General features: G+C 44.7%; 4 protein-coding genes and 1 non-coding gene across 6 annotated transcripts in view; 4 read left to right on the forward strand and 1 right to left on the reverse strand.

Moving 5' to 3' along the window:
- The window catches only part of sgsm1a (small G protein signaling modulator 1a), a 37,153-nt gene extending 24,488 nt beyond the window's left edge, over positions 1-12,665 (forward strand). Inside the window, exons 13-26 of the mRNA XM_056593298.1 lie at positions 1,011-1,128; positions 2,468-2,532; positions 4,392-4,537; positions 5,974-6,102; positions 6,453-6,632; positions 8,028-8,099; positions 8,777-8,978; positions 9,114-9,847; positions 10,343-10,467; positions 10,611-10,693; positions 10,821-10,930; positions 11,057-11,153; positions 11,668-11,835; positions 12,375-12,665. Of these exons, the coding sequence (XP_056449273.1) occupies positions 1,011-1,128; positions 2,468-2,532; positions 4,392-4,537; positions 5,974-6,102; positions 6,453-6,632; positions 8,028-8,099; positions 8,777-8,978; positions 9,114-9,847; positions 10,343-10,467; positions 10,611-10,693; positions 10,821-10,930; positions 11,057-11,153; positions 11,668-11,835; positions 12,375-12,463 (2,318 nt within the window). The 3' untranslated portion in view covers positions 12,464-12,665. The remainder of the gene's footprint in view (positions 1-1,010; positions 1,129-2,467; positions 2,533-4,391; positions 4,538-5,973; positions 6,103-6,452; positions 6,633-8,027; positions 8,100-8,776; positions 8,979-9,113; positions 9,848-10,342; positions 10,468-10,610; positions 10,694-10,820; positions 10,931-11,056; positions 11,154-11,667; positions 11,836-12,374) is intronic.
- A 4,171-nt stretch (positions 12,666-16,836) lies between these two features.
- Positions 16,837-16,909, reverse strand: trnak-uuu (transfer RNA lysine (anticodon UUU)). Its single transcript has one exon. It is a non-coding gene; the product is annotated as a tRNA-Lys (tRNA).
- Positions 16,910-16,993: 84 nt separating this feature from the next.
- Positions 16,994-19,075, forward strand: gatc (glutamyl-tRNA amidotransferase subunit C). Its single transcript, XM_056592495.1, has 5 exons — positions 16,994-17,301; positions 17,371-17,421; positions 17,512-17,681; positions 18,382-18,485; positions 18,641-19,075. The coding sequence occupies exons 1-5, from the start codon at positions 17,104-17,106 to the stop codon at positions 18,700-18,702; spliced, it is 585 nt and encodes a 194-aa protein (XP_056448470.1). The 5' UTR covers positions 16,994-17,103; the 3' UTR covers positions 18,703-19,075.
- A 483-nt stretch (positions 19,076-19,558) lies between these two features.
- LOC130384365 (polyubiquitin-like) lies at positions 19,559-20,692 on the forward strand. Of its 2 annotated transcripts, none has more exons than XM_056592494.1 (2): positions 19,559-19,799; positions 19,906-20,692. In XM_056592494.1, exons 1-2 carry the CDS (start codon positions 19,635-19,637, stop codon positions 20,389-20,391), a joined length of 651 nt encoding a protein of 216 aa, XP_056448469.1. In that variant the 5' UTR covers positions 19,559-19,634; the 3' UTR covers positions 20,392-20,692. The 2 variants fall into 2 exon arrangements, with proteins under 2 accessions (XP_056448469.1, XP_056448468.1); XM_056592493.1 differs by having other exon boundaries at positions 19,562-19,799; positions 19,903-20,691.
- Positions 20,693-21,963: 1,271 nt separating this feature from the next.
- Positions 21,964-24,241, forward strand: LOC130384367 (polyubiquitin-like). The gene is made up of 3 exons (XM_056592496.1): positions 21,964-22,246; positions 22,343-22,771; positions 24,102-24,241. The coding sequence occupies exons 2-3, from the start codon at positions 22,355-22,357 to the stop codon at positions 24,159-24,161; spliced, it is 477 nt and encodes a 158-aa protein (XP_056448471.1). The 5' UTR covers positions 21,964-22,246; positions 22,343-22,354; the 3' UTR covers positions 24,162-24,241.
- Positions 24,242-25,309: the final 1,068 nt, after the last annotated feature.

The following is a 25,309-nucleotide window of genomic DNA, read 5'->3' on the forward strand; positions in this document are numbered from 1 at the left end:
CATGGCAGCATGCACCCCAGTGGCCCGTGGCGGCGGCCTGCTCCCCAGGGTAACACGTACCACCCGTGTTTGTTCCAGTGGCTGTGGCCCCCTCCCCCTCCGCCCTGTGGTCCTCCTTGCCCCTCCGACTGAGGAGAACGGCCTTTGTGGCCCCGGCTGTACTGGGGCCGTGTGAAGGACCCGCCCCCAGGAGATGGCTGTAATGTGGTTAAAGCGTCGCTCTGTCCGTCCGCCTGTCAGTTTGTGTCAGAGTGCTTCGGTTCTGGCAGCTGTGCTCTGTGCCCCTGGGGAGCTTTATTTATGTGATCAAAGACTAACCCCCGCCCCCACACACACACATACACACACACACACACACGCGCGCACACACACACACACACACACACACACACACACACACACACACGCACACACACACGCACACACACACACACACACACACGCACACACGCGCACACACGCACACACACGTGCACCCAAACCCACTCAATATTACTGAATTACAATCCAATCATCAGTTTTGCGCATGGTTGGGGACAGCTGAATGACAGGTGTAGCTGCAAAATGTTCTCACATGTTCCTGTTGTTGTCTATGTTAAATTAGATGATTTTCCAAAAGTGAATCCCAATCCATTCCGGCGTGCCCACTTGTTTGCTAATGTGAAATCCATTGCCAGCTCGTGCTATACTTCTCTTAAACGCCACCATCAGATCCTAATTTAGTTTGAATTGGTTTTCCAAAGCAATGATGGAACACTGAGGGGCTTGGGGAATCTTTCTTGAGATTGTAGTCGAACCGCTAATTGAAAAGCCTAATAGTCATTTGAGGGACATTAATGAGAATGTGTGTGCGTGGGTGTGTGTGTGTGTGTATGTGTGCGTTTACTTGTGTGTGTGTACATGTGTATGTAATGTATGTGTACATGTGTGTTCATGTGTATTTGTGTGTGTGTGTACGTGTGTGTGTGTGTGTGTGTGTGTGTATGTGTGTGTCACAGTGAACCCCCCAGACCTGATGGAGCAGGGTGCTCCGCTGTGGCAGCCCACCCTGAGGAAGGCTTCCTGCTCGTCCTGCTCCCCCCGGAGTCTGTCGGAGGGGGCGCCGCCGGACGGCTGCAACCACGAGCGGTATATACTTTAGATAAATATCTATCTATATATTCATCATTCATTCATTCCTCCCCTTCCAGCGGCTGCATGTGTACTCCTGCTCTGGCCCTGTTGACACCACAGCGACAGGCCCAATCAACAACCCTTTCAGAATCCAGGACTGCTAGAGAAACGCCTGACATTAAAGGCACAGCGAGCGCACAGTCCCCTCCGCCTGCACGGTGGCAGTTTAGAGAACTCCCGCTTGCCATGTGACCCACATACTGGTTCCGAGTTACCCCCACATCAAGGGTTGGCGTCATGTAGGAGAGTGGGCGGAGACGGGCTGACTGAGGTGCACCGGTTTTGATTGCTTTGGATAATGCCGCGTTTAATCATGTAGAATTGCAAAGTATTAGAGTCATAGAGTTAGCGCAAAATTTAGGCACAGTGTGAGGATGTTTCGTATGCTGTGCTGCCTTTGTATTGGTTGATGACCGCTTGCGTAGACGTTAAGAACATGACTAGACAGCGCTGGCGCTTAAGATTCTCTCTCGTCAAGAAGGCGAGTCAATCTAGATTGAAGGGGGTGGTGCACGACGCATTTAATCTAGATTGACAGTCAATCTAGAATGACTGTGTCGTGCACCACCTTCAGAGGTAGCGGGGTCTACATCTGTCCTACAACCATTGTCCCGTGCTGCTGGTCAATGAACAGCGTGGTGTCGGGTGATGGATGTATGGAGATGATGAAGACACTACAAAACATAACCAAATCCTGGGCCTTATCATAGTCATATGATTCATATTAGTCAAATAATAGGACAAATTAGATATCAATTAGGTAACAGAGCAGTATATTCAGGTTGTGTCGTAGTGTGCAGTATGCACGGCACGCTATTCATCATACAGACTGCAGAGTGTTCGCCTGCTGTTTGCCAATGTTACACTATAGAAAAATAACAATGCTATTAAAAACAGCATTCAATCATTGGTGAGTCGTATGTTAGAGACTAGGGGATTTATTCTCTGTGTGTTGTATTTGGAAATGAGCGGCATTGCACATTATTGAATGTGTTTTGTTTTTTTAATTGGTGTTATTGTATGTGGGTTGCATTTTGAATTGAGCAGAATTGTATGTTTGTTGTGTTTTTAATTGGTGGCAGATTGAAATGAGGGTTATTGTACCTTTAATGTAGGTTGAAGAGAGAGCCATTGTATTTTTGTTTTACGGTAAAAATAGAGGTTATTGTATGTTGTATGTTCAGGTAAGGATGTATTGTGTAATGGTGTATCCTTGGGTAAGGGTGAGTTTGTACATGGATTGTATGGATTGGTTGTAAACAGCGGTTTTATGTCTGTTGTTATGGTCCCTCAGGGCCCCTCTTAAGCTGCTGTGTGACAACATGAAGAACCAGATCATCTCCCGGGCGTTTTACGGCTGTAAGTCTGCTTCTGGTTCCTTCAAGCGTTTCTTCTGCTTTATTTTAAAATGTATCACGTCATACACAAAGTCAGCAAAAAGCTAATAAGATATCAAATAACCAAAGGAACGTACATGAGGTCATTGGATGATCAGTAAATTGAGGAAGGAAAATTTGCATCATTTTAATCACTCATGGGACACGCAGATACAATAATTATGAAGAATCTCCCTTAAATGCTTAATTAAACTACCTCTTTTCATCTGGACTCAGGATTATGGTCATATGGAATAGATCATCTGTTGTAGAAGATGCAGGTGTTTCACAATACTGACGAAGAGGCCAGCAGTGGGATAGTCTTTCTGAGCCAGTAATGGCCTTTTTACTCGCTGCCAGAAAATCTTCAGGATGTGAAGGGGTATCATCTTTACACAGCCAATCAGGGTCCTGTCCCGGGTACAGGGATGTAAAGGGGTATCATCTTTACCCAGCCCATCACGGACATGTCCCGGGGGATGTGAAGGGGTATCGTCCTTACCCAGCCCTCAGAGACATGTCCCGTGGACAGGGATGTGAAGGGGGTACTGATAATATAACCCAGGGTTTTTCTGGATGATTGTTGCTACTTCCTCCCCAGAAAGTCTGAATAGAGGCAAAAAACATGAGCATGATCCACCATGATCTGCCCACCGTCCCTTTAGATGCGCAGCTCGGTGAGCCTGGGAACCAGACGAACCTGCCAGCTCATGCTTTGATCTGCTCTGACATATGCGTGTGGCCCCCACCCCACGCCCCGGGTTTGGCCACTCACATCACAAGCGTTTATCTGATACGTGGCGAGTTTGATACGATGACTGCACAGAGTTGCGCACTATGGGAGCGCCGTTCAGGCATTTCAATGAACACTCTACATGGCTGCAGGTCGTGTGTCGCCAATCCGTTGCTCTGATTCGTTGTCGAACTATCCAGTTGCGCCAGAGGCTTTTTGGTCTTCACCCCGCTCTCTTGGATTAGAACCTTTAACCTTTAAAAAATAATAATCTAGAGGTTTTATTTACTGGAAAAGTCCTGCCCGATCATTCTTTTTCTGAGACATTGAACAAAAGCTTAATAGGCCTGATTAAAGATCCATGGATAAACATTGACCTTTTTAGCCTAATCCTGGCAAGCAGACTCCTACAGCATTGGTCAACTCTGAATAATTAACAACGAGGATAATGTCAGCCAGGGCGAATCACGCAGAAAGAAATACATTTAGACAGATCGGGCTCAGTTTGACATCTAAGAACTATTCCCCAGAGGGGAAATTAACCGAAACACCTGATAAGCTTTCAGCCTATACCTTTCAAATTAACATTGCTCATAGTTTTTAATGTCTCGCTCACATCATGTTTTATTAGTCTACCGGTTAACAGTATGTGTTGAAAGCACTTTTATTTAATGCATAAGTACTTACACTACCGTTCCAAAGTTTGGGGTCACTTAGAAATGTCCTTATTGTTTAAAGAAAAGCAATGTTTTTTTCAAGGACAATAACAATAAATGAATCAGAAATACAGTTTAGACATTGTTAATGTGGTAAATGACAGGAGACGGCAGATTTTTTATGGAATATCTACATTGGTGTACAGAGGCCCATTTCCAGCAACCGTCACTCCTGTGATCTGATGGTACATTGTTTAGCCAATCGTGTTATAAGGCTAATTGATGATTAGAAAACCCTTATGCAATTATGTAAGCACAGCTGAAAACTGTTGAATAAAAGTGTGACTTTAAATAGAAAGCATGAAGGTGTATGGGTGACCCCGAATGCTTGATCGGTCGTGAATGCAAAGTGCTAATAAAGCTTTGTCACTGTGATGGGCGCGTGGCGTGCAGGGCTGGCGTACTGCCGCCACCTGTCCACGGTGAGGACACACCTCTCGGCGCTGGTGAACCACGCCATCGTGGAGCCCGACGCGCCCGCCGACGCCAACGCCGGCCTGACCCCCCGCGTGTGGCGCCTCTTCCTGCAGGACCGCACCGTGAGTCTGGCACCGCCCCCGCGACCGCTCCACCTCTGAGCCTCCAGTACCTACCCCCTCTCACGCCCACTGAACACACACACACACTGTCATATACACACACAGTCACACTCACACACACACACACACAGTCGCACACACAGTCATACACGTACTCATACATGTGGTCAAACATACCATCATACACACACATATACACGCAGACATAAACAGTCATACACAGTCATACTCACACACACACACAGTCATAAACATACACATACACACCCACACATGCACACACATTTACACACAAACACGTACACTCAAACAAACATACAAACACACATGCACAAATGCACACATACACATGCTCTGACATACTCAGAGACACACGCATCCACACACATATGCTCAGACATACACAGACACACACACACATACAAATACACATACTCATACACATACAAATACACATACTTGTACACACACATGCTCAGACATACGCACCCACACGCAACCGTAAACATCCACGTCCTCTCCCTCCCTCTTTCTCTCCCCCTTCTCTCTCCATCCCTTCCTCTCTCTTGCGTTTCTTGCACCTCTGACTCTCATCCATATTCATCGTCTGCTAATCATGGCCTCATTATTAGTCACACGCAACAGTATGCGCGAGGCGTGACTAATCCTCTGTCAATCGTGGAGTCCTCTCCTCTAAGTGTTGGCTACTGCAAATCAGATGAGTGTGCCTGGTAAACACAAGCCTTTAATTACAAAATCAGCGCCACATTAGCACTATTTATTACCACATTTCATCTCATATTAACGGTACAATTATTTTTTATATTTCAGGTGCAAAGCACATGCAAACACCATAGGTTTTTAAAAGGCTCTAATACGAAGAACTTGTTAGCAAATTATGAAGTGTGACACAGATGCAGAAGATCAATACAAAGCTCCCGCTATTAAATATAATGAATCACTTAACCAGTAGATTTTTTTTGTTAGTCAGGGCTTGAGAGTAGCCGTAGAAAATCCATTAGTGATTATTGTTAAATCAATTGGTAGCCCTAACCCAGTACCAAACCTCCGCCATGCACATGGGTGTCTGAGTGTGTGTGTGTTCTTACAGACTAATGAAAGACGGTTTCAGTGTTCCACACTAGGCAGTGGACCAAGATTGAGACAATCAGGTGTAGGCCGCATCCCTAGAGAGCCAGGAGGTCCACTTTGCAACTGTCTTGATACCAGGCAGGGCATAAGGTCTCTTTGCCTTTTTCTATCCAGAAATGTTTTTTGTAAGTGTTCAGAATATGGCATGATTTAATGGGTTCTAAGTTCATTGAAGCATTAGCATTGGCAAAACCCAAACATTTTCTAGTCTTTCAGTAGCTGCTAAATGTACCGTAACATGCCTAGTCCTGTTTGACCCCTAAAAACATGTGTGCCGTCCACAGGCCTATGAGGAGAAGGAGCTGCTCCGATTGGTCTACTTTGGGGGTGTGGAGCCGTCGCTGAGGAAGGAAGTGTGGCCTTTCCTCCTGGGTCACTACCAGTTTTCAATGTCCGAACCTGAAAGGAAGGAGGTTTGTGTTTGACCTTTGACCTTTGAGCGAGTGAGTGAAATGCCCCGAGCAGATCTGTTGTGACTGCGCGCTTGCATCTGTTTGATACTAGTTCCGTTTTATGCCGCTCCTGCCTCATCAGGGCATCTCTTCACTGATTGTTTAGGTCCGCAACAGGCACGTGAATGCAACCGTTGCCAATGGCGGAAGAAACACAGGGAGGGAGGGAGGGAGCAGAGAGGAAGGAAACTTTGTATGGGGCGGGGTTATTAGGTTTGACCGCAGCTTTCTAGTAACAAGACACACACCAACAACCCATGTGGACCCGCTCTGCTGCGTCCTAACGGACATGTTCTCTGCGACGCGGCCAGGTGGACGAGCAGGTGAAGGCGGGCTACCAGCGGACCATGGGCGAGTGGCTGGGCTGCGAGGCCATCGTGCGCGAGCGGGAAAAGGAGCAGCACGCGGCCGCCATCGCCAAGTGCTCCGGGGCCAGCGTGGACAGCTCCAGCCAGCCGCTTGTGCACCGCGACTCCACCCTCAGCAACGAGGTGTGGAACAGGGGCCGCACGCACGCACGCACGCACGCACGCACGCACGCACGCACGCACGCACGCACGCACGCACGCACGCACGCACGCACGCAAACACACACACACACATCAGGGAAATGTGGTGGTGTTGACAACCGTTTGATGGTGTTGACAACCGTCAACACCACCAAAGTACCCCGACACACACACATGCACACACACACATGCACACATCAGGGAACTGTGGTGATGTTGACAACAAGCCACCACAGTTTACACACACACACACACACATACAAATACACATAAACATACACGTACACATACATACACACACACACACACACACACACACACACACACACACACACACACACACACACACACACACACACACACACACACACACACACACACACACACACACACACACACACACACACACACACACACACACACACGTGAGGGGTCTTGACCGTTATCGAGGTGGTGCCAAGTCACGTTCTTTGCTCGTACATCACAGGTTGTCAACCAATACAAAGCAAGGGGGGTGTCTGGGCAATTGTATCTGAAACATCCTACCTGCCTACCTAGACCACTTATTGTGTCTCCTTGGCGTTCTGTCCAATCACAATGCAGGCTGAGATTGATTAGGCCATGTGGCTGATCTTGCTACTTTGATGGGGAAATTCAGGTGACAATGTTTGATTGTTTATAGACATGTGGGTAAGGATATGGGGACACACACCGCGCTTTGAAAATAGAAGATTGATACAGGAAGGTAAAAGACAACAATATAAGTCACCAGCAGAATATGTCATTTTTATGCGAGCAATCCCAGTGTCCCAGCTGTGTGTGAGCCGCGTATCAAGCAGGGATTCTCTTAGAGTGACTGTTCAGAGCGTTTTGGAATCGAGATGCAATCGATTCCAAAAACCAAACTAGTTCTCAATAAGACAGCGAGTGGATGGTGAGGAGGACACTAGAATCAACTCTGCAATCTTATTTCAACACTCATAGAGAATCATCGCCTGGCTAGGTTGAACAGTACGTAATGCGTCCATGCTCACCAGTCCATTGTTCCTCGTATAGTGCGTTTTTTCGGTGGATTAAGCACTTGACACGTTTCATCCTTTATCCTTCCTATCAACCAATCCTATCAATCTCATTTGGTGATTGAGTCAAGATTTACCCTGAAAAACCATGACAATTACACCATGTGGATTAATGTGATTCATTATAAGGCCGTCATGAACATTGCTAGACAGAGGGGAAATGAGAGCTCAGGGTTTCACCCTACTTTTTATTACTGAGTGTCCCTAGTGTCTGGCGCAGTCTGCATGCAGCACAAGAAGTGTTCCAATGAGGTCCAATCAGAGTAATGAAGTCATTGTGATTCCGCCTCTCCTCCAGTCTTCCCAGAGCTGCAGCTCTGACCAGCAGAGTCTGGCCCGTCTGCAGAGTGACTCCAGCAGCAGCACCCAGGTATTACACCCTGTGAGATGATGTGTGATATACCTCCATGCTGTTTGTCATGTCGTAGTATAGGCTGCAGGATCAGGATAAGGTTGTAATTGCGGTATGCACCTCGCAATGATTGCACATGGACACACAAGATTCTAGCGCCCATAGCAGGAAATGCCTTTGATGCTCTACAGCGCTTATTGCCGAGTTGTAACTGTTTGTAATTAGATTTTAACATAACAGGAGTACAAAATCTGATGTATACATGAAATTGTTTTAGGATTTTCTTTGTGCATTCATTTCCATGGTTTGCTTATTGCATGATTCAGCTTAAAGGTGAACTATTATACCACCAGGTTTGAGTGAGATTAGCCGTTACAAGCCGTTTTGGAGATCTGCACACAAAAATGATCAGTCTACAATGATCAGTCTACCAGCCTACCCAGTGGACTGTAGCAAACGTTGCTCATCTGTCCGTCATACATCTAGGTGGACACGCCCACTTGTTACCTGGTGGTATAAGATGTCACCTTTAACATGCCGTGCGCTGTGCAGCGTCTTCGCTAAGTTTCCTCCACATCCCTCTCTATGTGTCTTCCCTGTCCGCTAAGTGTGTGGAGCCAGCGCTCCGCCGAGGGGCCCGCGGCCCCCCGCCGCCCCCCTGCAGCAGCCCGCTCCCCTCTGACTTGTTCTTGCAGGTCTTTGAGTCGGTGGAAGAGGTGGACCAGATCGAGGCCGAGGCGGAGACCAAGGGCCCCGGGGCCAAGCAGGCCCCCCGGGTCCCCAACGGGGTGCTCCAGAACGGGGTCAGCTCCCCCGACTCCGGGCACCCGTCCTCCCGCAACTTCTCCGTCACCTCGGGCCTGTCGGACGTCTCCTTCAGCACCGAGGACAGCGCCTGCGTGCCCGACCAGGGGCCCCGGGCCGCCGCCGCCGCCGCCGCCGCCGCCGCCGCCGCCGCCGCCGCCGCCCCCCCTCCGGAGCGGGGGACCCCTGGGGACCCCCTGGCGGTTCACCCACCCGTCACGTCGGGAGACCTCAGAGATGAGGAGAAGCCCTCTGAGCGGAGGAAGAGCCGTGGAGCGCCGGGGGTTGTGGAGGCCCGGGCTGAAGGAGAAGGGGAGCAGCCGGGTGCGGCCGGGGCAGAGCAGGCTCCAGACGGACACACGGACACAGTGGAGGGGGAGGACCAAGAGCCCACGCCACCAAAGGACGCCTCCCAGTCCGAGGCCGCGGCCAGCCAAGTGCCTCAGGGGGACACCGACAGGAACGCAGAAGGAGAAGAAGGCGCTGGGCCAGAACAGACAAGGGAGTTCAAATCCAAAGAGGCAAAGGACAGCTGGGCACCGCGAGAGCTGGTGGCCACCGAGGGAGACGAGGTCGTCGCAGGAGGCGAGACGGAGGAGGCGGAGATCCCTGCTGCACTCAAGAGCCTCCTCCTGACCGGGCCGTGCCCAGCGGAGGCCTACCGCCCCGCCCGGGGGCCCCGGGCTCCCAGCGACTCGGAGTCCGAGTCCCCGTCGGCCATAGAGATGGAGGACATCCCCAAAGGCAGCGTGTCCACGGGGCCGTGGGACGGGAAGGGCCGGTGTGAGGGCTGGTCCTCCTCAGGGGAACTGCGGGGGGAGGCCGGGCCAGAGGGAGCCCGGTCCACCCTGTCTGAAGAGCCCCAGATGGAGAGCCTCTACCCCCCCTGCGACCCCCCGGCCGAGACCCAGGGGGCCGAGGATGAAGTGTCCTCCCCGGTCGAGTCCAAGCCCGCCTACTCCGTACGTGTGCACCTTCGTTACGCCCTGTCCTTCAAGACGCTACAAGCCGTTTTGAAAATCTGCCTCTTCCGACATCCCAAGTGGACCCGTCCACCTAGATGTGTGCTAGATGGTCAGTCTACCCAGTGCACTGTAGCAAACGTTGCTCATCTATCCGTCACAGATCTAGGTGGACACGCCCACTTGTGATGTCAGAAGAGGAAGATTTTCAAAACGCCTTGTAACGGCTAATCATACCCACACCTGGTGGTAAAATATGGGACCTTTAAAACATCACCGTCTATAGTTCACACCCTTCTGAGCGTTTACCCCATTTGATCAAATATGAATTGAAACAAACCGATTATATTTAACAGCGTAGTTCAAGGGTTGAACTCCAGCAGCAGGACTTCCCTGAGCTGATGGTGGGTGGATGGCAGCCGTGTGGTGGCAGGAGGCGCCTTGGATTAGGTGTGAGCTGTGTAGTGACCGGCCCTGTGTTGACCCGTGTTGCAGCAGGAGCTCCTGGACCTGTACACACTGAACCTGCACCGCATCGACAAGGACGTGCAGCGCTGCGACCGCAACTACATTTACTTCAGCCCCGCCAACCTGGACAAGCTGCGCAACATCATGTGCAGGTAAAAACAAATAAAAATGGTTTCCGCATTGCTTTGCCCAACGTTTCGCAGTTACATAACAATTGAAACCTTTAAATCTTATTACTAACAAACCATCCATTATCAAATACATAGAGGAATAACTTAAATGTGCCTGTTGTCAGTTATATCTGGCGCCACCTGGAGGTGGGCTACGTGCAGGGCATGTGTGACCTGCTGGCTCCTCTCCTGGTCATCCTGGACGACGGTGAGTCAACAGTTTCATTACAGTGCCACCATGTGTTTACACCTGGCTTGTCAGACGACCGTTTGCATTGACACAACACCTGAGGCTGTCTCTTCTCCACCCACCCTGTGCTGTTACGGCTCGCCAGAGGCCATGGCCTTCAGCTGCTTCACCCAGCTCATGAAGAGGATGAATCACAACTTCCCACACGGAGGCGCGATGGACACACATTTCGCCAACATGCGTTCCCTCATCCAGGTGAAGAGCGCTGTTCCCCACACCTGGTGTCCTGGTTCTTGTGCTCTCAGGGCCGTCTCTCTGTCGTGGTCGCATGTATGTGGGTGACACTCACCACACTGCCTTTTATCTCTCTGTACCTCCCAGATCCTGGACTCTGAGCTCTTTGAGCTGATGCACCAGAACGGGGACTACACCCACTTCTACTTCTGCTACCGCTGGTTCCTGCTGGACTTCAAGAGAGGTCGGCAGATAGGTTTCCTCCCGCCGTAGACCTGATGCCAGACTGAGAGACAGCCATGGCCGTTCTCCAAGGACCGGGCACCGATTTTGATTAAAATCTCACTCTCCACGGTTTCACAGCTCCCTCAGGAGCATCTTATAAATTCATATAATCTTGTGGAGTTAAAGTGTCTTCCGTGCGCTAACTGAAGTATAAAGTATCAAAAGCTGTATTTGGCCGAATAAGTAGCGAACACATTGGTGAAACCATGCATGTCTGGATTAATAGCAGCATTGTCCACAACCACTAGTCAACCTCGGCATTGTAAAATGAGATGAATGAAGATACGCCAGGAGTCTACAGAATCTAATGCAATGAAAACAAAAAAGGCATCTTGAAATTATGAACCGAGTACATATTCACACGAGTCACAAATCGTTACAATAAGATTGTTGTGAATCCTATCTTCTGGGAGGGGTTCACACAGCAGGCGGCGGGAGATGACTGGGGTTCTCTTGATGCTTTGTCCCTGCAGAGCTGGTGTACGACGATGTGTTTTCTGTGTGGGAGACCATCTGGGTGGCCAAGTACGCGTCCTCGGGTCACTTCGTCCTGTTCATCGCCCTGGCGCTTGTGGAGATCTACCGGGACATCATCCTGGAGAACAACATGGACTTCACCGACATCATCAAGTTCTTCAACGGTATGTTCCCCGGGCTGCAAACCTCAGCTCCACTGTTATTTCAGGGCACTAAATGTATGTGTATCCTTTCGGTCTCAGTAGCATGGTATGCAGTATCCAAACCGTGCTCGGGTTCTTGCCCAGTTGACACAAGCACAAATGGAAACATGGATATTTATTTTTTAAGCTATGACGTTTATACGATACAGGAGGAAGTGAATTACAGCATAATATTTGCTTGCGCTGTACAGTAATATAAAGGGCTTATATGCACCATGTAAACTACCACAACGTCAAGTCGCAGCGTTTGGATGCAGCCATCTTGTGCTGTTAGAGTTTAGCCTAGCTGGAAGAAAAATAAAGGAGCTTCATACTTTTTTACTATTATTTACACGGCTATACTATTTCCGAAGTTCTATAACTTTGCAGGAAACAGACATTAGCATTGTTCACTGCAAATCTCTTGATAATCTGTGAGTGTTGTTGAATTTTTGTTTAGCTGTTTGTTTGTTTATGTCTTTATACATTTACAGCAAGTCACTTGTTTTGTTTGTTTCCAGAAATGGCCGAGCACCACAACATCAAGCAGGTCCTGCCTCTGGCCCGAGAGCTAGTGTGTAAGGTTCAGATGCTCATTGAAAACAAGTGAAACTCCTTTCCTCCTTGATGTTACGTATTAGCTTTTGCAGCAACAGAGCACAGAAATTTAAAGTCGCAATGTGTAAGATTGAGCTCTTCCCAGTAAGTAGGCAGGAGTCTTTCAGAATAAAAACAAACTCCATAACAGTTTTCGGTTCACGCTTTCGTTAACTGGCTCTGCAACTGTCTGATGCGCCCCAGCGTTGCTCGGCTGGCCGGGGGTGGGGGGGGCTTTGGGCGATTCGATAATCAGATTAGACACGCCCCGTTGTTTACAAGAAAACATGTTATAGTAAACAAAGACAGAGGTACGGGTTTGGCCAGCTATTTTTACTTGTAGACTATATCAGATACAGGATGTGATTTTATTGATAACATTATCGAAATCACTATTGATCAGCATTGACAAGGTAATTTGAAATTTGAAGCTAGTTTAAATGTTACTTATTGCAACTTTAATGAGATGCCACACAAGCATACACATGCAAGAACGCACACACACCCACACACAGATCCAACCACCCACACACACACACACACACACACACACACGCACACGCACACGCACACGCACACACACATACATACATATACACATACAGAAACACACACAGTATACAGTCAGGTTGCTCCTGTATGTGATGTCAGCTGGGGTATAAATGTGTAATTCTTCTGTCGCTGACTCGCTAATTCTAGATCCAAATATCTTTTGTCTGAAAAATGTTGTCTGTTGAGTGTTGATGTTTACCTTAGTCAATTATATTTTTTCTTTTAAATAATTAGAGTTTTGGTTGCACATTTTTGAACCAAATGGATACTTGTCAACTAATGTCTTTATTAATGAAGAAAACGGTACATGATTCAAATATGTATTTAGAACTATTTTAATATAAGGTACTGAAGAAGAAGTTTTACTAAATCACCAGATTATCCTAATTATAGGTGAGACCTGCAGACACTGTTTCAATGACCACATTATTTCTATATTTCAGAACCCATTTCATCTTAAATACAGACATAGTTAAAATAACCCCATTCCTGTGGTTATGATCCAGTGCAGAGATCCTGTGCGTCCTATTTAAAGCTGCAGTTTGTACCTTTTCCACTGCAGTCGTGACTTCTGGTTATAATGCTAGCAATGTTGAAAGAGTGACATGGTAAGGTTGTATTAACAGACAGTAACTACTGATACTCTGTGTTCTCATTGTGCCCCACCCTTGCCTATCGCCAATAGTATGTCTGTGTATGTTGTGTGTGAATTGGATTGTAACCCCTCCCCCCCCCACCCAAAAAAAAGAATAGAAAATTAGGTTATGAAGATGACAGGAACTAAAGTTATGACCCATAGATAACTACATTGATATCAAAGTGAATTAGTCATCTCTGTACAGAGCTATTAGGAGGACATTTTGACAGCTCTATTATTTTGTCATTTTTATTCAACATCAGGGCAATCATTTTATGACGTTTCTATTGTAGTGCTGCTGGCATCCTTTGTGACTTTAATTCAGTGTTTCCCTACATGCATCCAGCAGTGGCCCAGCGCAGCGGCTGGACTACAGTCAACCCTGCATTTGTTTTTATTAGAAATTATGTTGGGCACCCCAAATGCTATTTACTTTATTTAATATCATGGGTGCCCCCAACTGCACCCTGCTCAATCGTTACATCCTCATTATTGGCATTGGTGGAAAATACTGATGGCAAAATAGTATTCTAGGAGCTAGAAGAAGAAAAAAATGCATGATGACACTAATGGTGGAATTATGGTAGGAATGGACATAGACTAAAAGTAGGTTTTAATAATAAGTAGCCTCCATATAAGATTGTATAAAACAGAAGCAATAGTATTATGAAACCCAGAAGGAGGGATGGCTACAAGTTGCTAACTTAAAACTGTACTTGATTATATAATGCCAAAATAATGTGGTTGTGCGCATAGTGCACTTGCATGCTTTCCTAGTAGGTTACATTTTGAGCAAAACACATGAGATGGTGGCTGTTGGAATGCAGCCCAGCACTACTGGCTCCATCGGGGATCCATCTAAAACACATGAGATGGTGGCTGTTGGAATGCAGCCCAGCACTACTGGCTCCATCGGGGATCCATCTAAAACACATGAGATGGTGGCTGTTGGAATGCAGCCCAGCACTAATGGCTCCATCGGAGATCCATCTAAAGCTCTGTGGGCCCGACCACACGACATAGTGCAACCACAGAAACCAGAGCACTGCTGCTGGAAACATCGTAAAGGAAACACTGCATTTCATTCATTTATATAGTTATTATTATTATTATATTATTATAATTGTGTGATTATTATTATTGTTATCGGCATACACAGTAAATGTGGGAACTAGATGAGAAGGACTGAAATCATGTTGTCTCAGATAACTAATGACACTATTTTTCTTATCACAGATATTACAAAAGAAACATGTGAAATATCAGAGAACCATGAAGAGAACTATTTGCAAAAATGTAATGTGTACACGTTGACCACGGTTGATTGGCAGGTGGTTTCCTCTGCACATTACACATAGGCCAAACTTGTTTTTAAAGCTAAGAACAGAAACCTTAAACAAAAAGATGGGATGCTGCTATGGTTTAGGGCGAGTGCCTTCCCACTGAAGTAGCTTTTTTAAATGAAATGTAGACGTGCTTTCCACTCTTTAACGGCTGATGTAACGTTGAGGAATATTTATAGTCTAGCCACAAGTCGTTTATTGTGTCAAGTGTTGTTTTCATGAATGTGATGAGATTAATTGCGTTTAATATCGGTGGTTCCTTCCAAAAAGGCATTTCTTTTGTAAAATGAAATGATTTGCTAACATCTAGGTGTTTATTTATTCATTCAACTGCTGCTTTTGTTTGTAAAACTATAACCTTGCTGGTGTTTAGTTCTGAATGTTTGTGGTAAAACAAATTATATTTAAAATGGCATATTAAATGGTATATGTTTTTATAAAATGATTCTGGTCTTTTTTTTAAGAGACTTCCTTCCACAATCACATATTCTAATAGAAAGGAATAATGCTCACGTGCAATGAAGATTAATTGCGATGTCTGTTGTATGGTTCTTCCATGCTGCCTTTACAGCTAAGGGTATGTATAATAAGCTATTAATCAAAGAGTCTGCTGTTTTAAAAGGCAAAATATCAATGATCTGAAAACAAAAGAGAAGGCTTTTGTTTTTGCAGGGTCAGTGCCAGCTTCCATATTCTGGGGGGGAATTTGGTCTCACATGCAGGGACACACACACAAAACCCTACCCAACTAGTTACAGCCTATAACTTGCGTTTCCAACAATCTCTTAGTTCCTTCATGCCTTCATAATTCAACCAGCTCTACGTGCTGAAATTAATTCACGGAAGAAAATCTTTTAAAGTACAAATTTACCTTTCCCTGGTGGATTACAATAAATGGTTCATGAATAAGTGCTTGTGTGGGGTTAGAAGATCTTTGTCCTTTCACAATGTTGCTCCTCACCATCTCTGAGGGACTTTGGACATTCTGTACAGCTCTCTGGCTCACGGATCTCCAGCTTCATCCTACACAACCGTCTTCATCAAAAAATGCTAATCTTCTAACAACCTGTTTTGATTGGCCTTTATGTTTCAATAAGGAGGGATAATATTGTTGAATTGTTATTTTACAATTACAATTAGGGCTCTTAGCAAGCGACTAACATTGGTTAATACACACAATGACACAGCGACGACAGTCATTCAGGAAAGGTGACAGCCAGCTCGTCAGGTGCAGTTAGGGTTTAGTGTCTTGCTCAAGGACTCATCAGCATTCAGCTAGGGATCAAACTAGCAACCTATCGGCTACAAGACATCTGCTCTGCCTCCTGAGCTGAGTCTACGTCGAAATGTTGCTCTATATTGAGAAGCATGGAGTCTGATAACCTACAAGCATCCCTTTTTCATAAGTAATGCTCAACAAAGTGATATGAGACCCCCATAGAATTAAGTCGGTAGAGCATCAGACTATAAATCTTAGGGTCGTGGGTTCAAGTCCCTGTTCGGGTGGATATATTGTTTAAAAGACTCAACGGATCAAGGCTGATAAGCAAATCTTGCTGAGGCCCGATTGGTTGACTTTTCTCAAAATAAGACAATCTGAAATAAAGTTTGTTATTTCAATATAAACAAGAGCACTTAATATGACTCATTTTTTTTAGAAATTCAAACCGACAATCACTTGCCTTGAAATATGTTTAACAGACAACGGGAAATGGAACGAATGGATACATATTTTATAAGGTTTTGCTCCTATCATAAGCCCCATCTAGCCTACTTAATACATGATTTCACGCTATAAACGGAATATCATAGGTCTATAATCGTCGGAGAAAATTCGTTTTTGAAAAAAAAGTCCGCCCGAACAGGGACTTGAACCCTGGACCCTCAGATTAAAAGTCTGATGCTCTACCGACTGAGCTATCCGGGCGCTCAAAGTTATCTAGTATGCTGTTAGATAATAAACTATTGGTGAATTGCATAGGCTCCACCTCCACTCTACGTATCGCTACGTTGTTTTCAGCGTTAGCTAATAGCATTTGCTAGTAGCATTTGTTGCTATAAATGTAGGTTACTCAACGTTGAGCTACATTATCAACCATAAGTCAGACAGTTTTACTGAATATGCTTGGGATTCATCAAATATATGGACGCAGAGTGCAGTTGAACATAATACTGCCCTTATTATGCCGTTATTATTATGCTTCCAGAACCGACAATATGTTGTCAACAAACGTGAAGACCTTGAGGAAAACAAGAAACACACCGAGTCGACCAGTAACGGTCGCACGGTTGTACAGTTCTAATAAACACAACTCAAAGGTAATCCAGTTGCTGGAGTTCAATGTTTAATGCCCGGTGTATCACCATCTAACGTTGTCCCTGATTTAGGTACCAAGGGTCCCAACGTGGGAACCCCTGGGAGAAGACCGGATCCCATCGGTAACCAACTAACTGTCATGATCTTGTATACACCACCATACTTGACATAAGATTGAAAAGAAATCTAAAACATACGTTATTTGTTTCAAGTTGCCACAAGTCTCGTCCGACTTGGTGGACAAACTGGAGAGACTAGCCCTGGTTGACTTCCGCACCAAAGAGGGTCTGGTCTGCCTGGAGAGAGCCATACGGTTTGCGGATCATCTTAATATGGTGGATACAACTGGAGTAGAGCCCATGGATTCAGTCCTGGAACACGGGTATAATGGACTATTCTGCTAGGAATACAATAATAACCGGTCCATGACACAGCACATGCATTAGCCAATATGATTTAAGCAGTCATTATTGAATGATTACATTTACATCTAGGGAATTTTGCTGATGCTTTTATCCAAAGCGACTTACCAATATTCATTCACATATTCAAACATCGACGGAGGTGTCAACCCCTTCAGGGCGACAGCCAGCTCGTCAGGAGCAATTAGGGTGAGGTTCTTTGCTCAGGGCAACCTCGACACGCTGGTAACCTTACCAGCCAACCCGCTCTACCTCCTGAGCTTGTATTTATTTAGCAGATGCTGGTGCTCAAAGTGACTTAAACGTTTGGCTGAAAAGATCTGTAAAGCTGTAGGGTACCCTACAGCCTTTTAACTGAATGGGTTTCTGGATGTTTTCCCTTATGAGCATGCAGATGTGATGACTTCAATTAAGAGCAGTTTGGCAATGTGTTGCACTGCCTGCTCCAATGGAGACTTTGGTCTATTCAGGTCTCAAGAGATTGCTGGTACTCAAGTCACCTTGAGTACCAGCATCTGCTAAATAAATACATGTATTCATATACACATTAAATACCTAAGGAATACCGAAGAGTATCCACAAATTTGTCATGTGTCTGAAAAGGCTGACGTAGGTGAATGTGTTTCCTCTCCGTCACTTTGAACCTGATGTGATTCTCAGGCAGCTCTTCCTGAGAGGCGATACAGTCACTGAAGGGGACTGTGCAGAGAAGCTGCTTCCACTTTCAAACACCACAGTGGAGGAGTACTTTGTTGCACCTCCGGGTAGGGAAAAAAACGTCCACTTCCAATCGACATTTAGTCCAGCACAAGACACAATATTTCCTAGTTTATCTTGCATAGCAACCGATGAGGCCTTTGGGAGTTTCCTTTGTTATCAGAAATTGCTTTTTTTCTAAGCTTATTGTTTTTGTCCACAGGAAACATTCCACTTCCAAGGCGGGAGGAGAGAGCGACCATGTTGAAACACTCTGAGTTTTGATTCAGCTGAACATGTTATTCATATATGTATATCTGGTCTTTGTATGTGTATAACATTGTAATACATTAGACAATGGAATGGTTTACACAGACAATTTAATAAATGTTCATCAGTTAGACTCTGGCCACACACCATTATACAATCCCCACCTGTTAGCTCTGAAGACAGCATTTCTTTCTATTAAAAACATCAATCCACTGCTTTTTCAGAAGAATGGTTGTCATTTGTAATTCCTTGCATAGCCAACAGATGGCAATGAGAACTAAGATAAAAAGGTACATTTGGATATCAAAGCAGGTACGGGTTGAATATAGAACAACATTCAATAGGCCTATTGTTTAGAATATCGGCAAATAAATTTAGATTTTTTCCACCAGAGGTGGTATTAACAGCAGTTAATTCCCTTAACTGCAAAGTGCAGGTTTTCAGATGTTTAACCTCTATGTCCTGTAACAAATTCACTCATTAGAGTAATTACATGTGTAGCTGAAGGAAAGTTACTGTCCTTTTTCTTGGGATTCTTACTATATGTTTTTGTGAATGAACACAATTATTTTAGTAGACTTATGTTTATGTTATTAACTTATATATTTCCTTTTTATTTTCCACCTGTCAGCCTATCGGTCGCAGTAGACTAAATAAGTAGGATCTAGAAAGTACCCCAATATTACCCCAGTATCAACTTCCTTTTCATGTTGTTAGACAATTTTCGGTTTCTGTTTTTGACTATGCATAAATTAAGTTTCATTTATTCATATTGGGTGTAGGCTACCATAGAATGATTCATCCCATAAACGTGCCTCACGCGGACACGCATCACGTTATAAATTATATCTAATCTATTTATAATGTAGGAATCGCCTCTGGGTACTTGGAACTTGTGATCCTGAATCCTCGGACGCATATCAATACGAAGCAATCGGTTTCTGTCTATGACTCGACTGTCGGTGAAACGAAACGGATCGTCAAGTGATCTAAGTCGGAAAACGAAACCATGGAGGCTTTATAAACCCACAGCAACAGCTGATGTGGAGGAAACAAGTTTCTCACCGAGTCGTACACATTCATCATACTGCTCTTCAAAGACTTTAACCAGAGTAAGTTCAAATGTAGGCTATGCTATTTTAGTGTATTAAATATGATTACCAGGGTTGCCAATTTGAAAATGACTCTAACATGCTTTTATTTACTTCTCCCCAGCAGCAGTTGGTCATGGACATCACAATCACTCTTCTTAACGGGGAGTCTCACCCTCTCACCGTGGCTCCAGGGACCACCGTGGGCTCGCTGAAAGACCTCCTCTCTCAAAGGTCTCGACTCTCTCCGGAGAGTCAGAAGCTTTTCTACGACAACGACGGGGAGAAAATAATTCTCGACGATACCATGTCATCTCTGAGTGCCTATGGCGTGTCACCCGGTGCCAATATCTTCGTGCTGGCCAAGGAGCCCGCTAATATCCAAGTGTTCCTGACAACGGTGAGCGGCCAGATTCACACCTACACCGTCCGACCTGGGGAGACGGTGGCGGGCTTCAAGCTCAAGGTGAAACAGCGGGAGAAGGTGGCCGAGGACCAACAAAGGCTGATGCATGAATCCAAGCAGATGGACGACGGAAGTCGTACACTGGAGTCCTATAATGTGAAAGAGGGCAGCACCATCTACCTTAACGGACGGCTGAGAGGCGGCTAGGACTCGAGAGGAGAGGACTCAAAAAGAGTGATGATTTGCACGAATGTGATTGCTGAATCCCTTATTCTTTGTTGAGATTATTTAACCTCAGAATGCATACATGTTCACCCACAGTTACATTAAATGCACTTAACTGCCTGAAGTTCACCATATTTGTATAAAAAAAAATATATGCTGAGTTTTAGCTAGACCATTATGCTATAGTTGTATCTGGCACTGTTTATGCCACTTTAATGATTCCACTGTCAATTGAATATCTGAACTCATGTAATAATAAATTCAATCATAAATATTGGGTTCAAATTGTGTGTTGTTTTTAAAACCACATTCATTTTCTGTAAGACTCATTCTTGTGACCTGAGTAATCTCAATTTACTTTCTAGTTGTTTGGTTAGCTGTAGGCCTAACATTTGACCAGACTTGGACGTCCTCCACAAAACGATCACTGAGCAAATTACGCTCAGGTGAAGGTCGACAATGATTAATAAGTAATTGTATTGATAAGATGGTTACGTTTACATATTTGGTTAGAGATGGTTAAGTTTGAATGTTAGGTTTGAAATGGCTTAGGCATAAGGTTGAAGATGGTTAGACCTAAACTAACCATTTCTAGCCTAATACCTTCACTTAACCTTCTCTAACCTAATACCTTTACTTATTCATCTCTTATACCAGTATACAGTTAGAGATAGTTACGTTTACTAGGTTAGAAATGGTTAAGTTGAGGTATTAGGTTATAGATGGTTTAGTTTAGGTCTCGGGTTAGACATGGTTAAGTTTAGGTATTAGGTTATAGGTGGTTACATTTAGGTAGGTGTTTAGTTTGGGTATCAGGTTAGAAATATTTAAGGTTTAGGTATAAGTTAGAGATGGTTAAATTAATTTGTTTGTTGTGGCTTTTGACCTTGTGTTGCTGCATTTGCATTTGTGTTGCGGCTTTGAATTTTCCTTGATTTTTTTCCTTTTTTTGGAAATGCAGTTCATGTATCAGCCATCGCACTAGGGTCACAGAACTGGAACTGCAGCCTCCAGTATTGCAGGAACATACTACTCATAGAAAGACAAGCTAGAGCTACCAATGAGCTCAGGATCTGTATCCTCCCCTAGTGGCGATTGCAATCAATTAGCGCAGCACCAGTTCAAGTGCCCAGAGGCGATTAATGTGTGTCAATGTGCCGCACCTTTATAGGATGAATCATTCGATGGTGCACCCGTCTATTTTATGACTAAATTAAACGAAACTTATTCATAAACAAAACATAAACCTAAAATAGTTTAACAGCGGGACAATGACTTGATAACGAGGCAATATTGGGGAATTTTCGAGATGTAGGCCAACTTATTTATTCTACAGCGACCTATATGGTCATACAGGAGAAAAAACAGCCCTTTAAGTTAATCACATAATTGTTGGACTAAAATCCACCAAAAAAAGATTTAGCAAAGAATTCCAAGAGAAAATGACAGAGTAACTTTCAACATCTGTAAAATGTCCTTATTGCATCTTAGAGTTCTCAATGCCATCTGGCGGCTATGAAATCCATTACAAATGACCACCAGACGTCTGAAAAAGAGAGTAGGAAGTGGATTGAAGTGGTTTTTTTTAACGAAAACAGTAGGATCCTGATCCATGTTGTTGATATTCGCGATTACTCCGGTATTGCATGAACACCACCCAATACAAGCAATAGGTTTCTTCCTATTTCTCGAATATTCGATGGACAAACGAAACTGAAGTCGTTTGGAAAACGAAACTAGTCGAGGCTTTATATTCCCACAGGATCACTGCTGACATGGAGAACATACGTTTATCACCAAGTAGCACACACCCATCATCCAGCTCAGAGACTTTGAGGTAAGTTCAAGTGTATGTTATTAGCCTACTTCTATAGTATGATTAGAAGGGCTACAAATTGCAAATAAGTCTAAATAGTTTTTATTTCCTCCCCAGCAGCAGTTGGTCATGGACATCACAATCACTCTTCTTAACGGGGAGTCTCACCCTCTCACCGTGGCTCCAGGGACCCCCGTTGGGTCGCTGAAAGACCTCCTCTCTCAAAGGTCTCGACTCTCTCCGGAGAGTCAGAAGCTTTTCTACGACAACGACGGGGACAAAATAATTCTCGACAATCCCGTGACATCTCTGAGTGCCTATGGCGTGTCACCCGGCGCCAATATCTTCGTGCTGGCCAAGGAGCCCACTAACATCCAAGTGTTCCTGAGAACGCTGAACGGCCAGACTAACGCCTACACCGTCCGACCTGGGGAGACGGTGGCGGGCTTCAAGCTCAAGGTGAAACAGCGGGAGAAGGTGGCCGAGGACCAACAAAGGCTGACGCATGAATCCAAGCAGATGGACGACGGATATGGAAGCATATATGTAGCAAAATTCAAATGGCAATGCAATTTGGAATTCCATTATGCATTTGACAATGCATTATGCAATTTTATAATGTAATTTGTAAATACGTTATTCAAAGTGTATTTTAAAATGCAAAGTGACAATGCAATCCTCAATTAAATTTGCAAAAGTTCTAACAATACAAAGAGAATAACATTTTGTCAAATTCTTTGAGTTCCTTTATACAAATTGAAAAGCTATAGCGTCCCCGTGATTGCAATCCACTTCGCCACGCTCCGTGTGTTGCGATATTCAAATGACATTTCAATCCGCAAAACGGAATCCAAAGAGGGAATCCAAAGAGGAATCCAAAAAGTCAATATGCAAAGTGGCAAACGTATCAGCCAATCAGCGTCTGGGCGGGAACTACGTCACTTGCTCGTAATTTCCTTGTTCACTTCTAGTTCGTATGTGTCAGGTCCATGGTCACCAATGGTGATTATTGATACGCTCCGAAGTTTGGCCGATGATGTGGAGAACAATCGTGTTGAAGACACAGATGCAGTAGATAGAGTGCGTGTTCTGGGAGATAGGATAGACGACTTATCCTCACGGGTACGTTTTGACGCCAGTGTGGTAAACACAAAGATTTCCAAAGTGCTACAGGCACTGGGTGCGAAACATAGGGTCGGGAGACCCACCGTCTCCACCCACTCCTCACCTACAAAGCTCTCCACAACCTAGCCCCCAGTTACCTCTGGGACCTCCTCCAAGAATACACTCCCTCCCGCTCCCTCCGCTCAACCTCTGCTGGACTACTATGTATCCCCACATCACGACTCATTACGAATGGGTGCCCGGTCATTCAGCTGTTCAGCACCCAGGCTCTGGAACTCCCTCCCCCCACACATAAAACAGTCTGACACAATAGAAAGTGACGTAGTTCCCGCTGGTGGCTGATACGTTTGCCACTTTGCATATTGACTTTTTGGATTCCTCTTTGGATTCCTCTTTGGATTCCGTTTTGCGGATTGAAATGTCATTTGAATATCGCAACACACGGAGCGTGGCGAAGTGGATTGCAATCACGGGGACGCTATAGCTTTTCAATTTGAATAAAGGAACTCAAAGAATTTGACAAAATGTTATTGTATTTTTATTGTTATAACTTTTGCAAATTTAATTGAGGATTGCATTGTCACTTTGCATTTTAAAATACACTTTGAATAGCGTATTTACAAATTACATTATGAAATTGCATAATGCATTGTCAATTGCATAACGTAATTACTTATTGAATTGCAAATTGCATTGCCATTTGAATTTTGCTACATATATGCTTCCATTGTATGGAAGTCGTACACTGGAGTCCTATAATGTGAAAGAGGGCAGCACCATCTTTCTAAACGGACGGCTGAGAGGCGGATAGGACTCGAGAGGCGGTTAGGACTCGAGAGGAGACTAGACAGGAGACGACTCAAAAAGAGAGATCTATACGAATGTGTTTGTTTGTCCCTGATTGTTTGTTGAGTTTATTTACATTTGTGAATGAAAACAGAAACAGGTTCATACAGACAGTTGCATTAAAAGCACTTAACTGCCTTAAATTCAACATATTTGTAGAACCTCAATAAAAATCAGATTATATGAATTTTTTAAAAATGAGGTTACGTTTAGCTAGACCGTTAGACGCTAGGGCCTGTAGTTGTAGGCCTATATGCCACTGTTTATACCACTTCAAAGTTTACACTGTTCCACTGTCAAATGAATAACTGAATTTATTGAAAATAAATTAAATCATAAATATTGTTTTTAAATTGTGTGTTGTTTTAAGCCCAGTTCAGACCAAAGATTCGCCTCGCAACGATATACTGTATAAAACCACATTCATTTTCTGTGTGACTCATTCTTGTGACCTGATATAAAAAAAGTAATCTCAATATAGTTTGTAGCTAGTTTGTTTAGCTGTAACAATTGACAATACTTGGACGTTCTCCAAACGATTAAGCTTCAAGGAAAGGGGATTAAAGAGTATATAAGGGCACAAACTATAATCTCTGAGCCTAGTGCCTTTAATGCTGAATCAATCCGATGAGATTGAGAGTAGAATTATGTGAAAATTAAGAAAATGAAAATGAAGTCTGAGCTCCATGATCATGAAGAATTTTTTGGAGAATCGCATGACGTATCCATTGTTGACATGAGGGAACCACGCCCCCAGTTGCGTGAGGGAAGCCCGCGAACAGCTGGAGCTCACGCCCAGTGTTTACCAAAATGGAGCAATATAATATGACAACTTTGGTGGAAATGTGGCAGCAACGTCCCTGCATTTTCAACTCAAGAACGAGTCCACAATCTTTTCTTCCTTTCCGTCTCTATGCAGAGGACCGCCAGCATAATGCCTAGTGCTAGGTACTCGGGATCCTTTGTTGCTAGGCTACGTTGTTGCTGGTCTACTTTGTATAGTTCATGTCACGTGCAACGCAACTACTGTGAGGAATTGCCGCATTGAGCAGATATAAAAACTACTGGAACCTTTATGACAAAAATGTAAAAAGCATTTATGTTAGTTCTAAA

Source organism: Gadus chalcogrammus, chromosome 6 (assembly GCF_026213295.1).
Source record: "Gadus chalcogrammus isolate NIFS_2021 chromosome 6, NIFS_Gcha_1.0, whole genome shotgun sequence".
Lineage (NCBI taxonomy): Eukaryota > Metazoa > Chordata > Actinopteri > Gadiformes > Gadidae > Gadus > Gadus chalcogrammus.